This window comes from Carlito syrichta, unplaced genomic scaffold (assembly GCF_000164805.1).
Source record: "Carlito syrichta isolate Samal-C Ts95f unplaced genomic scaffold, Tarsius_syrichta-2.0.1 Scaffold149354, whole genome shotgun sequence".
Classification (NCBI taxonomy): domain Eukaryota; kingdom Metazoa; phylum Chordata; class Mammalia; order Primates; family Tarsiidae; genus Carlito; species Carlito syrichta.
In genome coordinates this window covers 5,096-18,294 of record NW_007093450.1, presented here as the reverse complement: position 1 = coordinate 18,294, position 13,199 = coordinate 5,096, and the positions used below count along the sequence as shown (strand labels likewise).

Below are 13,199 nucleotides of genomic sequence, written 5' to 3'. Positions count from 1 at the left end.
CGGCCCCACCCTTTTCCGGGCCGTGGGCTGCGCTCAGCGCTGGGGCCGAGACCCCTCTGGCGGACGCCGGGGCGGCTGCCTCCTCCCAGCCTCGCCGGGCTGGGCCGTTACCCGGCCGCTCCCCGCGCAGGTGCCGGTCCCGCGGGAGAACGGCCGAAGGGAAGAACCAGAGGGGACTCTCGGCAGCACGGCCTTGCTTCCCAGGCCCTGTGCCGAGGAGGGGAAGGGGGGAGCGGTCCTCGGGGACCTGCAGCCCAGGCAGCAGCTGGCTGGGCCTCCTGCTGCCATCGTGGAAGCTGATCTCCTTCCCCCCGGCACAAAGCACGAGTGTTCTTCTTTCCCGTGAAGGAGTCGGAGAGAGAAAAGAAGGAAGGAAGGAAAAAAGGACACAAAACTAGAGCCTACTTAGGCCTTCTGGTCCCTCCCTGACCCAGGGACTTGTTTCCCTCTTCGCTTTCTTGCCCTGGAAGCCCCAGTCTCGAGGGAGAAGGGAAGACCAGGCAAATCCCAGGATTCGTTCAAACTCCGACTGGACCTCCCCCTCCAGGAGGAATGTGCCTTTCTCCACCTCCTGCCTCCCCTCTGCCCAGCAACTGGCAGCTCCCATCCCTGAGCTATTCCCAAAGCAACTTTGCGAGGCCTGCGCCTTGCCCGCCCCCTCGGTGGAAGCTGCAGCCCCCAGACTCTCCGCCGCCCCACCGGAGTGAGGAGTCCCTCCGCGTCCTCTTGCGTCCTCTCTGCAAGCTTCCTGCCCAGTGCAGAGGGCGTGCTCATCGCTCTTTCTGCCTCTGCCTCCAGGTCAGCTTTCCAGATGTGGAAAAGGCGGAATGGCTAAATAAGGTGAGGAGTGCTTTGAGTTTTGTTCCTCGTGAGAGGAGAACGGGGTTTGCCCCTCTCTTGGGAGCCTGCAGCCCTCAGGTCTAGCCCCAGCCTGGTCCCGCAGTGCTCTCTGTGGGCAGGGTTCTGAAGGGACTTGGCTCAAGAGGGGACCCGGCTTTCCTGTGACCGTCTCCTTTTCCTCCCAGATTGTGGCCCAGGTCTGGCCCTTCCTGGGCCAGTATATGGAGAAGCTTCTGGCTGAAACTGTGGCCCCCGCTGTTCGGGGGTCTAACCCGCATCTGCAGACGTTCACGTTTACACGGGTGGAACTGGGTGAAAAGGTATGTGTGGGAGAGAAGGTACCAGAAGGGAGGCGATGTGGTCACGAGGGTGGGTGGCCCAGAGGGGACCGAGCTCCCCGTTGCTTCCCCTCCACTTTTCCTCAAGAGTTCCCCTCTCCCCAGCCACTGCGGGTCATAGGAGTCAAGGTTCACCCTGGACAGAGGAAAGAGCAGATCCTGCTAGACTTGAACATCAGGTAACGCTGCTCACCACTCTTCCTGGTCAGCTCGGGCCATTTCACTCCCCCATCACCTCCCTCAGCCTAGTGATGACCCTCTTGTTCTCTTCTCTGTCAACCCCCAGCTACGTAGGTGATGTGCAGATTGATGTGGAAGTGAAGAAATATTTCTGCAAAGCAGGAGTCAAGGGCATGCAGGTGGGGCAGACGTTGGGGACCCACTTTGTAGGAAGTCTTAAGCTTTCGTTTCTTTTTGGAGTAGGAGTTTCCCTCTGTTGCCCAGGCTGGAGTGCAGTGGCATGCTCACAGCCACTGCAGCCTTGACCTGCTGGTCTCAGTGATCCTTCTGCCTCAGCCTTCCAAGTAGCTGGAACCATAGGTGCGTGCCACCATGTCCGGCTAAAGTTTTGATTTATTTTGGAGATGAGGTCATCATGTTGCCCAGGCTGGTCTCAAACCCGTGGGCTCAGGCAGTCTTCTCACCTCCACTTCCCAAAGTGCTGGGATTATGGGCATGAGCCACCACACCCAGGCTGGAGTCCTAAGTTTTCATGGAGATGGGGAAGTGGTAGCTTGGAAAAACCAGGACTGGGGAAGCCTGGGAGGACAGGGGACCTTCAGGGAAAGCCTTCATTCAATCTTCTCCTCTTGCCCCAGCTACATGGTGTCCTGCGGGTGATTCTCGAGCCGCTTATGGGGGACCTTCCCATTGTGGGGGCCGTGTCAATGTTCTTTATCCGACGCCCGGTAAGAGAAAACCTTGTGGGCCAGTGGGGGGGGGCAGAGGAGGACTAGGAGGGGGAGGGTGGATAGCTATGGGGAGGGAGAAGGGAACTGACAAGAGGGCCGAGGGGTCTGGCAGCTGCTGGTCTGGTGTGGCCATGCCCCATAGGATCAGTCCGGACCCCCCCCCGTCTTTCCTTCCAGACCCTGGACATCAACTGGACAGGGATGACCAACCTGCTGGATATCCCAGGACTTAGGTATCAAGGCCTTACTGAGTACCTGCTGAGTGTTCCAGCCCTGGTTTGGGGCTTAAGAGACACAGAGCAGTAGAAGATGCAGCTTGTGTACTCTAGGAGTTTCATCTTAGAGGGAAAATCAGATACCCCTGAAATAATGTGATTTTTTCTTTTGTGGGGGGAATGTGCCCTTTTTTTTTTTTTTTTTTGAGGGTGGAGTCTTAATGTTTTTCCAGGATGAAGTGCAGTGGCTCACTCACAGCCACCGCAGCCTTGACCAAGTGATCCTTCTACCTCAGCCTTCCAAGTAGCCGGAACCACAGGCATGTGCCACCACACCCGGCTAATTTTTTGATTTATTGTAGAAACGAGGTCTGGCCAAGTTGCCCAGGCTGATCTCAAACCCTAGACTCAGGCAGTCCTCTCATTTCTGCCTCCCAAAGTGCTGGGGTTACAGATGTGAACTACCACGCCTGGCTTGAGAGTGTGCCTTTTGGTAGGGAATGAAGAGAGCTGAAGACGGCATAAAAACAAAGGAGATTTTTCTTGAAAGAAGATTCAAGAAGGAAAGAAAAAGAGAGAAAGGAGAGCTGGGCATGGCAATGAAGAAGGGAGACATCAGAAGGTGGGGTGTAGCCAAGGGGACTTTCACAAAAGCGTTTCCTGAGAGCTTTAGGTTTCCCTTGGCTGTGGGAAACAGTTGGGGCTGAGGATTAGGCACAGTAGCTCACAGCTGTAATCCCAGCGAGTTTGGGAGACCAAGGTGGGAGGATCACTTGAGGCCATGAGTTCAAGACATAATGAGACCCCATCTCTACAAATGAAAAAAAGTAACTGGCCTGGGCCTGGTAGCCCTCACCTGTAGCCCCAGCTCCTTGACTGGAGGCAGGAAACAGGAGGATTGCTTGATTCCAGGAGTTTGAGACTGCAATGAACTATGATTGTGCCACTGCCCTCCAGCCTGGGCTACAGAACAAGACCCTGTCTCTAAAAAAAATAAAATAGGCCAGGCACGGTGGCTCATGTCTGTAATCCCACTGCTTTGGGAGGTGGAGGCGAGAGGAATGCCTGAGCCCAGGGATTGGAGAGCAGCCTGAGCAACTTAGTGAGACCTTATTTATAAAAAAAAAAAATAAAAAATAAACCAACAAGGCCAGGCTTGGTAATCCTGGCACTTTGGGAGACCAAGGCGAATGGATTGCCTGAGCCTGTGGGTTCAAGACCAACCCAGGCAGCTTGGCGAGACCTCATCTCTGTAATAAATAAAAATTAGCTGGGCATGGTAGCGCACACCTGTAGTTTCAGCTATTGGAAGGTGGAGGCGGAAGGATCGCCAGAGCACAACAGATCGACACTGGGGTGGCTGTGAGCATGCCGCTGCACCCCAGCCTGAGTGATGGAGTAAGACTCCAACTCCAAAAAAAAAAAAAAAAAAATTTTGCCAAGCATGGTGGCGCACCTGTAGCCCCAGCACTTTGGGAGACCGAGGCAAGTGGATTTTCTGAGCCTGGGGGTTTGATACCCACCTGGGCAACCTGGCGAGACCTCATATCTACAATAAATAAAAAAATTAGCCATGCACAGTAGCGCACGCCTGTAGTTCCAGCTACTTGGAAGGCTGAGGCAGAAGGATCGCTGGAGCCCAGCAGGTCGAGGCTGCAGTGGCCGGGAGCGGCCACTGCACTCCAGTCTGGACAACAGAGTGAGACTCCAACTCAAAAAAACAAAAACAAATAAAACAAAAATAAAAAATAAAAAGATAAAAATAAGTAAATAAAATCAAGCTGGGCTCGGTGGCTCAGCCTGTAATCCTGCGCCTTTGGGAGGCTGAGGTGAGTGGACTGCCTGAGCCCGTGGGTTCGAGACCCGCCTGGGCAACTTGGCGAGACCTCCTCTCTACAATAAATCAAAAAATTTGCCGGGTGTGGTAGCGCGCGCCTGTAGTTCCAGCTACTTGGAAGGCTGAGGCGGAAGGATCGCCAGAGCCCAGCAGGTCGAGACTGTGGTGGCTGGAAGCGGCCACTGCACGCCAGTCTGGGCGACAGAGTGAGACTCCAACTCAAAAAAAAAAGTAAATAAAATCGGTAGTTGGGGATGGAGGAAAACTGGAACTTGGGCCATAGCCACCCCTTTCTACTCCTCCACCCAGCTCCCTGTCTGACACCATGATCATGGACTCCATCGCTGCTTTCCTGGTGTTGCCCAACCGACTCCTGGTGCCGCTGGTGCCTGACCTTCACGATGTGGCCCAGTTGCGTTCCCCTCTGCCCAGGGTATGGCCTCCCCTGCACTAGAGAGGTGCTTCTCGCGGGACCCTGTGCTGGCTCCTTAGCTTCTCACCATCTGATTCCTCCCCGCAGGGCATCATTCGGGTTCACCTGCTGGCTGCTCGGGGGCTGAGTTCCAAGGACAAATACGTGAAGGGCCTGATTGAGGGCAAGTCTGACCCCTACGCCCTTGTGCGTTTGGGCACCCAGACATTCTGCAGTCGTGTCATCGATGAGGAACTCAACCCCCAGTGGGGAGAGACCTACGAGGTGGGAGAGCTGAGGAACTGGGCTGTGCGACGTGAGAGGCCCCGGGGGTTATGAGAATGATGCTGATGAACCCTCATCCCTCTGCGTCCCCCAGGTGATGGTCCACGAGGTCCCGGGGCAGGAGATTGAAGTGGAGGTGTTTGACAAGGACCCAGATAAAGATGACTTCCTGGGCAGGTGAGACTGCCCGGGTTAGGACTCTATGGTCCCGATGCCCCCCAGGTCTTAGAGGCCACTAGTGTCATTTCTGGGCCTGGCAGCCCGATGCGCCCCAGGTCTTAGAGGTCACTAGTGTCGTTTCTGGGCCTGGCAGTCAGGTGTCATTTTCCTTCCCAACCTTCCCACCTCTACCCGTGTTCATGCACACAAGTGGACATGCCCTGAGAGTAAGGAGAAGGGAGGCTGAGACCTGCCTGTCGTTTCTGGGTGGGAGAGTGGAGGGCCGGCGACAGGCTGCCCATGACTACGCTGCCCCTTTCCCTCCTTTCTCCCCTTTCTCCCTCTCACTACCCTCTCCCCTCCCTGCCCCCCAGAATGAAGCTGGATGTAGGGAAGGTGTTACAGGCTGGTGTGCTGGATGACGTAAGTTGGGGGAAGGGCAAGTGAGGGTACTCTCACCATTTGGGCAGACGACAGTCGCCACATAGGTGGGGACCCGGTGGTCCTGACCTCTAGACCCCACCTTGCTTTCCTCTGCCTCTTCCTCTAGTGGTTCGCTCTACAAGGTGGGCAAGGCCAAGTTCACCTGAGGCTGGAATGGCTGTCCCTGTTGCCAGATGCGGAAAAACTGGAACAGGTAAGCCCCTTGGGAGACAGAAAGCCAGCAAGGGAGAAGCAGGTTGCTGGAGGTGCAAGGGAGTGGGTAGACCAAGGTCTGACCACTACCACCTGCCCCAGGTTCTGCAGTGGAATCGGGGAGTGTCCTCTCGACCAGAGCCCCCCTCAGCCGCCATCTTGGTTGTCTACCTGGACCGGGCCCAGGATCTTCCTGTGAGTGTGGCTGGTGCACGGGGGGCCCGGGATGCAGCCTCACCCTCCCTGCTGAGAACGCAGATGCCCCTGCCTGCTCTGCTCCAGAAGCAGCGACGTGTGACACGAGGGTTCCCAGGAAGGGACCAGATCCACGTCCAGGAAAAGATTCCCATGAGATCCCACCTTCCTTCACAAAACAAAAGCACCCAAGATGGTGATCTCTGAACTCTGCTCCCCACAGCTGAAGAAGGGCAACAAGGAACCCAATCCCATGGTGCAACTGTCAGTTCAGGATGTGACTCAGGAGAGCAAGGTGAGGGCCAGGATGTCATTGTGCGTGTCAGGCGGAGGAGGCCTGCCCATGGGATGAAGTCCCCCCTGTAGATGCCTGAAAGTGCAGGGTTTTCTGGAGAGATGGGAATGGTGCTGCAGTGCAGGCCCTTCACCCCTCCTCCACGTCTCCAGGCTGTCTACAACACCAGCTGCCCGGCATGGGAGGAAGCTTTCCGGTTCTTCCTACAAGACCCTCGAAGCCAGGAGCTTGATGTGCAGGTGAGGTCACCACCTAGTCCTCCCCAGCTGAGTACCCCATTCTGTCTTCCTGGGTCTGTGCCATTTTTTCTCTCCTTTGATCCCTTTTTTTTTTTGAATTGGAGTCTCACTGTCACTCAGGCTGAAGTGCAGTGGCATGCTTATGGTCACTGTAGCCTTGACCTGCTGGGCTCAGGCAATCCTTCTGCCTCAGTCTTCCAAGTAGCTGGAACCACAGTGTACGCCACCAAGCCCGACTAATTTTTTGATTTATTATAGTGAGGCAGTCTCGCCATGTGACCCAGGCTGGTCTTGAACCCCTGGGTACTCAGGTAATCCTCTCTCCTCTGCCTCCCAAAGTGCTAGGATTACAGGCGTGAGCCACCACACACAGCTCTGGAGTCATGTTTTATCACTGGGTATATGCTTAAAAGGAGTGATTTTATGGTATGTAAATGTCCCAATAAAACCATTAATACCTAGCATTTTAAAGGTCATAGAAAAGCATGACCCTGCATGGTTGCTCATGCCTGTAATCTCAGCACTTTGGGAGGTGAGGTGGGAGGACTGCCTGAGGCTGGAAGTTTGAGATCAGCCTGGACAACACGACAAGATCCCATCTCTATAAAGAAAAGAAAAAGCATGAAACATAGTATCTACCCTCACAGAACTTTGTGGCCAGTTTCATTGACAAGACACATATATAAAGTTATTCAAGAAACAAGGCGCAGTGACTCCTAGTTCAGAAGGCTGAGGAGAAGGATCACTTGAACCCAGGAGATTGAAACCAGCCCAGGTTACATATGAAACCCCATCTCAAAAAAAGTGTTTTTAAATGTAAAAACAAAATCATTCAAGGACAATTAAATATGAGCTAGTGGGACTAAAATATCCATAGTGCAGCACTAAGAATGGCCAGAGAAAGGTGCAGAGGCTGAAGTAACTAGAGAGATTCTATAAAGCAAGTAAGATTTTGCCTGGGCCTTGAAGGATAAGTAGTATATAAATAGGAAGAGAGAGGGGAATGAGAACTTTGTAAGTAGTGGAGACAGAATGTGCAAAGGTAGAGCTGGGTGTTGTGGCTCACACCTCTAGTCCCAGCTACATGGGAGGCTGAGGTTAGAAGATCGCTTGAGTTAGGAGTTTGAGACCAGCCTGGGGCAACATAGTAAGACTCCATCTCGAAAAACAACAAACAAAATGTATAAAGGTGGAGTGGGCAGAGGACATAAAAAGATGGCTCCAAGTGGAACAAAAGATTTGTGATTGGGCTGGACTTGGTGGCTTAGCCTATAATCCCAGCACTTTGGGAGGCCAAGGTGAGTGGATTGCCTGAGCTCGCAGGTTTGAGACCCACCCGGGCAACTTGGCGAGACCTCGTCTCTACAATCAATCAAAAATTAGCCAGAGCTGGGCTCAGTGGCTCAGCCTGTAATCCCGCGCCTTTGGGAGGCTGAAGTGAGTAGATTGCCTGAGCCCGAAGGTTCGAGACCTGCCTGGGCAGGCGAGACCTCATCTCTACAATAAAACAAAAAATTAGCTGGGCATGGTAGCGCATGCCTGTATTTCTGGCTACTTGGTAGGCTGAGGCAGAAGGATCGCCAGAGCCCAGCAGGTCGAGGCTGTGGTGGCCGGGAGCATGCCACTGCACTCCAGTCTAGGCAACAGAGTGAGACTTCAACTCAAAAAAAAAAAAAGATTCGTGATTGGTGCAGAGAGGGATGAAGCTGGAGCTACGTATAACTGCCTCCCTCTTCCCTGATCCCTTGGCTGTATTCCCTCCTGGACCTACAGGTGAAGGATGACTCCCGGGCCCTGACTTTAGGGGCCCTGATGCTGCCTCTGGCTCGCCTCCTGACAGCCCCTGAGCTCACCCTGGACCAGTGGTTCCAGCTCAGCAGCTCTGGCGCCAACTCCAGGCTCTACATGAAACTGGTCATGAGGGTATGGAAACGGAGGGGGTGCTGGGGGCACGGAGAGGCCTGTGGATTCCTTGGTGCTAGGAGTGGGGAAGGAGAGCCCTTGAGAGTGATGAGTTAGTGCACGTAGGAGCACTGGGCAGAACACACACAAGAGTCTGCAGGTCGGATTGGTGACGGTAATGGCGGATGGCTCAGACGAGTGAGCCAGGGACGATGTGGAGGGAACCCTCGAGGGATGAGCCCAGCCACTGGGACGGGTTTCCCCGAGAGCCTCCGCTCTGCTCCCCACGCCTTGCCTGCTGGCGGCTAACGCTCTGACTCGGCCCTCGCACAACCCTTCCCAGGTCTTGTACTTGGACTCGTCAGAAATTTGCTTCCCCACTGTGCCTGGTACTCCGGGGGCCTGGGACACGGATAGTGAGAGCCCCCAGAGGGGCAGCAGCGTGGATGCCCCACCTCGACCCTGTCACACGACTCCTGACAGCCAGTTTGGGACCGAGGTGAGCCTGCATCTGGAACAGACTGGTCTGTTTGCCTACCCAGAGCACAGCCTGTGTTGGCTGTTTTAACAGGTCTCACTCTCTGACTGCCATCTGGGACCCCATCTGTCACTCTTGCAGAGTGTACTTCGGATCCACGTATTAGAAGCCCAGGACCTGATTGCCAAAGACCGTTTCTTGGGGGGACTGGTGAAGGGCAAGTCGGACCCCTACGTCAAACTAAAGCTGGCAGGACGAAGCTTCCGGAGCCGTGTTGTCCGGGAAGATCTCAATCCTCGCTGGAATGAGGCTTTTGAGGTCAGAGCCGAGTGGTTGGGACTCTTCCGGTTCTTCCCTATTCTTTCCCCCGAGTTTCGAGCAGTGGTCCAGAGGCCTCTGGGGTTCAGCTGAGTGGGGGCGCTGGTCATCCGGGAGGAAGAAAGAATCCCCTTTTGTCTGCACTGTTTTCTCCCACTAGGTGATTGTCACATCAGTTCCAGGCCAAGAGCTAGAGGTTGAAGTCTTTGACAAGGACTTGGACAAGGATGACTTTCTGGGCAGGTGAGAAGGTGGGAGTCCAGGTGGGCAGACGGTGGGCCTCTTTAGGCTACAGGCTGGCCCCGGGCAGACAGACAGGTGTCCTGACCATCTACCTGTCTTCGCCTTTCTCCTCTACAGGTGTAAAGTGAGCCTGACCACTGTCTTAAACAGCGGCTTCCTGGATGAGGTGAGCACAGGATTAGAATCACCAGTCCCTCCTGATCTTGCCCAAGCCCCATCCTCCCAGTTCCTTGGTCCCTCTATCCCCATCTTCACTTTGCCGGCTTCCACAGTGGCTGACTCTGGAGGACGTCCCGTCGGGCCGCCTGCACTTGCGTCTGGAGCGTCTCACCCCCCGGCCCACTGCTGCTGAGTTAGAGGAGGTGAGGTGGGAGATGGGAGGAAGGAAGGGACCCAGGGCCGGGCAGAGTGAACTCTTCTCAGGGTTCCAGGCCTGCCAAGCCCCAGGGGTTAGTCACCACTCCCCAGCCTGTGCCCTCCCACAGGTGCTACAGGTGAACAGTTTGATTCAGACGCAGAAGAGTGCGGAACTGGCAGCAGCCCTACTGTCCGTCTACCTGGAGCGGGCAGAAGACCTGCCGGTGAGATCTGCTCCCCGTCCCCTGCGGCCCCTGGGCCCTCCCTCCACCTCCTGGTATATTTGGAATAGTAAACGGTCCCCCTCTTTCTAGGGGTGCTGCTGGGGGTGGGAAGAACTGTCTGTGCAAGGCCCCAAGGGTAGTGGCTGTCAAGTCATGTAGACGTGGCTGCCAGCTGTGGACATCATTTGCAAGGGGGGATCTGCCTAACTAGGTCCACATTTAAGACTAACATGTGGCTGGGCTCGGTGGCTCAGTCTGTAATCCCAGCACTTGGGAGGCCGAGGCAAGCGGATTGCCTGAGCCTGCGGGTTCGAGACCAGCCTGGGCAACAAGGTGAGACCCAGTCTCTACAATAAATCAAAAATTACCTGGGTGTGGTGACATATGCCTGTAGTTCCAGCTACCTGGAAGGCTGAGGTGGAAGGATCTCCTGAGCCCAGCAGGTCGAGGCTGTGGTGGCCTTGAGCGTGCCGCTGCACTCCAGCCTGGGCAATACAGTGAGACTCCCACTTGAGAAAAAAAGACTAACATGCTATATTCTCTTTCCAGCTCCGAAAAGGCATCAAGCCTCCCAGCCCTTATGCTACTCTCACCGTGGGGGATACTTCTCACAAAACCAAGGTATTGGAAAGGGCTGCAGGGTTAAGGACGGGAGGGATGAGGAGCAGAGGAGGGAGTGTAACCACTGATCATCACCCCTCACCCCCAACAGACTGTTTCCCAGAGCTCAGCCCCTGTCTGGGATGAGAGTGCCTCCTTTCTCATCAGGAGGCCACACACTGAGAGCCTGGAGTTGCAGGTATGGTCAATTCATTCATCAGATATTTAGCAGGGCCAGGCACTGAAGCAGACACAGGGGCTGCAGAGACAAGGTTGCAGTCTTATCTTTATGGAGCTCACACTCCATTGTGGGAGAAAAATAACCAGACAATACTTCCAGAAATACAAGTGTGGTAAGAGGCACTGTGGAAGAAAGGAGAGTTCTAACAGCCTGGGGAAAAGGTGGAGGTAGGAAGAAGGCATCCTTAGGTGACCCGAGTGTAAGGGTAGGTAGGCGTGGCTCAGGAAAAGAAGGGAGGAGAGAGAAGGCAAATTTATTATAGGCTAGAGAGGCAGGCAGAGCCAGGTCGTCGTGCCCAGACTGGAGTGCCATGGCACAATCACAGCTCACTGCAGCCTCGAACTCCTGGCCTCAAGGAATCCTCCAGCCTCAGCCTCCCAAAGTGCTAGGATCACAGGCGTGAGCCACCATACCTGGGGCTCTTAAATATGCTAGGAGTTTGAACTTTATCCTAAAGGCATAGGGATGCCTTTGAAGAAATGAAGGGTGACACATCCAGATTTGCATTTTCGGAAGATCATCCTGACAGCAGGATAAAGAATGGACTGGGAAGGACAACACTGGAGGCAGGGAGGTCGGTGGAAAGATTGTTGGAGTCATTGATGCAGGAAATGACAAGGGCCTGGTGGGATTTGGAGATTGGGGTTTTTTTGTTTTTGTTTTTGCTTTTGTTTTTTGTTTTTTGTATGTGTGTTGAAGTGTTACTGTGTCGCCCAGACTGGAGTGCAGTGGCCGCTCCTGGCCACCACAGCCTCCACCTGCTGGGCTCCGGCGATCCTTCTGCCTCAGCCTTCCAAGCAGCCAGAACGACAGGCGCGTGCTACCACTGGAGATTGTTTTGACATGGAGGGGGATAAGGGTGCCATTGCCAACTTAGGGAGGGAATGTCAGAACGCGAGTGCTCCCAGGACGTCCAAGGGGAGACACCCAGAAGGCAAATCTGCTGCCCACATGGCATTCCTCCCTCGCCCTTGTGGTTGGAGCAGCATGACCCAGCAACTACAGCCATGGGCAAAGTCTCTTAAAGGGTGTGCAGCGTGAAGAGGAGACCCGGGAGGGACATGTTGGGCACCCCAACAACTACAGGGCAGATGGAGGAGGAGCAGCCCCTGGAGCGGCCTGAAGTGTCACCAGAGTGGTGGGAAATGGCAGGTTGCAGAAACCAAAAGAGGAAGTAGCCGGCTCAGTGGCTCAGCCTGTAATCCCGCGCCTTTGGGAGGCTGAAGTGAGTGGATGGCCTGAGCCCGCGGGTTCGAGACCCGCCTGGGCGGCGAGACCTCATCTCTACAATGAATCAAAAAATCAGCCGGGCGTGGTAGCGCTCGCCTGTCATTCCGGCTACTCGGAAGGCTGAGGTGGAAGGATCGCCGGAGCCCAGCAGGTGGGGCGGCCACTGCACTCCAGTCTGGGTGACAGAGTGAGACTCCAACTCAAAGAAAAGAAAAAGAAAAAAGAGGAAGTGGCCAGATGCTGCCTGGAGGTAAAATAAGACGGCTGAAGACTAGTCACAGCCTGTGCAAGCCAGGAGGTCACTGACGATTGGAGGAACTGAGTGGAGTAGAAATCAAACCTGAGTGGACTGACGGAGAAACAAAAACCAAAGAGGCGTGGGACCTAGGGATGGAACAGGTGGAAGGTCGCCTGCGAGCGCCAATTTCTTCTCTTGGAGTGAGGATTCAAGACTTTCCTTCTAAAGCTGCCAGAACACTAAGAGCATTACATGAGTTAAAATAGAAACTAATCGATTAAAAAGAACATAACTGTTAACATAGGTAGGGAAGTGTGAGCTCGCTTCATCTTTGACGCAGGGAATCCACAGATCTTGCAGCACATTAGTCAGAATTACACTAAAACAAGGAAAATGGGAGGGTTTGAAGGCCGTTACGGTCGGAGTATGGCAACATGGGTGGATGGGCAGGAAATGTTTAATTCCATTTTAATGTTCTTTTCTGCACTCTGTGCAGCTGTTACTGGTATAATTTTTGAAAGTTTACAAAGTAAAGACAGTATAGCCTACTCTGGTAAAAGAGAGAAGCCAGGCGCGGTGGCTCACACCTGTAATCCCAGCATTTTGGGAGGTGGAGGCAAGAGGACGGCCTGCGCCTAGGGGTTCAAGACCCAGCCTGGGCAACTTGGCGAGACCTCATATTACAATAAATTTTTAAAAATTAGCTGGGCATGGTGGCAATGTGCCTGTTGTCCCAGCACTTTGAAGGCCAAGGCGGAAGGGTTGCCTGAGCCCCACAGGATGAGATGAGGCCATGGTGGCTGTGAACATGCCACTGCATTCTAGCCTGGGTGACAGAGTGAGACTCTTACTCAAAAAAAAAAGAGAAAGGGACCATGCTGTTAACATGGCTTCCTGGCCCTTCTCAAAGGGAAATTTCTCAAGATCACTCGAGTCCAAGTGTTTGGACCTGAAACACCGGGATTAACCCCCTTCTTCGTAATGCTTCCTTTTTTTTTTTTTTTTT

At 54.2% G+C, this 13,199-nt stretch overlaps 1 protein-coding gene across 2 annotated transcripts in view; it reads left to right on the top strand.

The window, feature by feature from the left end:
• Positions 1 to 796: 796 nt before the first annotated feature.
• The window catches only part of ESYT1 (extended synaptotagmin 1), a 15,856-nt gene continuing 3,453 nt past the window's right edge, over positions 797 to 13,199 (top strand). Inside the window, exons 1-23 of one of the 2 annotated variants that reach the window (XM_021708817.1) lie at positions 797 to 840; positions 1,026 to 1,160; positions 1,284 to 1,357; positions 1,465 to 1,537; positions 1,997 to 2,086; positions 2,267 to 2,322; positions 4,451 to 4,574; positions 4,662 to 4,838; positions 4,933 to 5,015; positions 5,372 to 5,420; positions 5,548 to 5,634; positions 5,736 to 5,828; positions 6,022 to 6,123; positions 6,276 to 6,362; positions 8,136 to 8,285; positions 8,608 to 8,763; positions 8,884 to 9,060; positions 9,221 to 9,303; positions 9,421 to 9,469; positions 9,576 to 9,665; positions 9,789 to 9,884; positions 10,434 to 10,505; positions 10,597 to 10,683. In XM_021708817.1, the coding sequence (XP_021564492.1) occupies positions 1,062 to 1,160; positions 1,284 to 1,357; positions 1,465 to 1,537; positions 1,997 to 2,086; positions 2,267 to 2,322; positions 4,451 to 4,574; positions 4,662 to 4,838; positions 4,933 to 5,015; positions 5,372 to 5,420; positions 5,548 to 5,634; positions 5,736 to 5,828; positions 6,022 to 6,123; positions 6,276 to 6,362; positions 8,136 to 8,285; positions 8,608 to 8,763; positions 8,884 to 9,060; positions 9,221 to 9,303; positions 9,421 to 9,469; positions 9,576 to 9,665; positions 9,789 to 9,884; positions 10,434 to 10,505; positions 10,597 to 10,683 (2,154 nt within the window). In that variant the 5' untranslated portion in view covers positions 797 to 840; positions 1,026 to 1,061. The remainder of the gene's footprint in view (positions 841 to 1,025; positions 1,161 to 1,283; positions 1,358 to 1,464; positions 1,538 to 1,996; positions 2,087 to 2,266; positions 2,323 to 4,450; positions 4,575 to 4,661; positions 4,839 to 4,932; positions 5,016 to 5,371; positions 5,421 to 5,547; positions 5,635 to 5,735; positions 5,829 to 6,021; positions 6,124 to 6,275; positions 6,363 to 8,135; positions 8,286 to 8,607; positions 8,764 to 8,883; positions 9,061 to 9,220; positions 9,304 to 9,420; positions 9,470 to 9,575; positions 9,666 to 9,788; positions 9,885 to 10,433; positions 10,506 to 10,596; positions 10,684 to 13,199) is intronic. The other variant, XM_021708818.1, reaches the window with a different exon arrangement.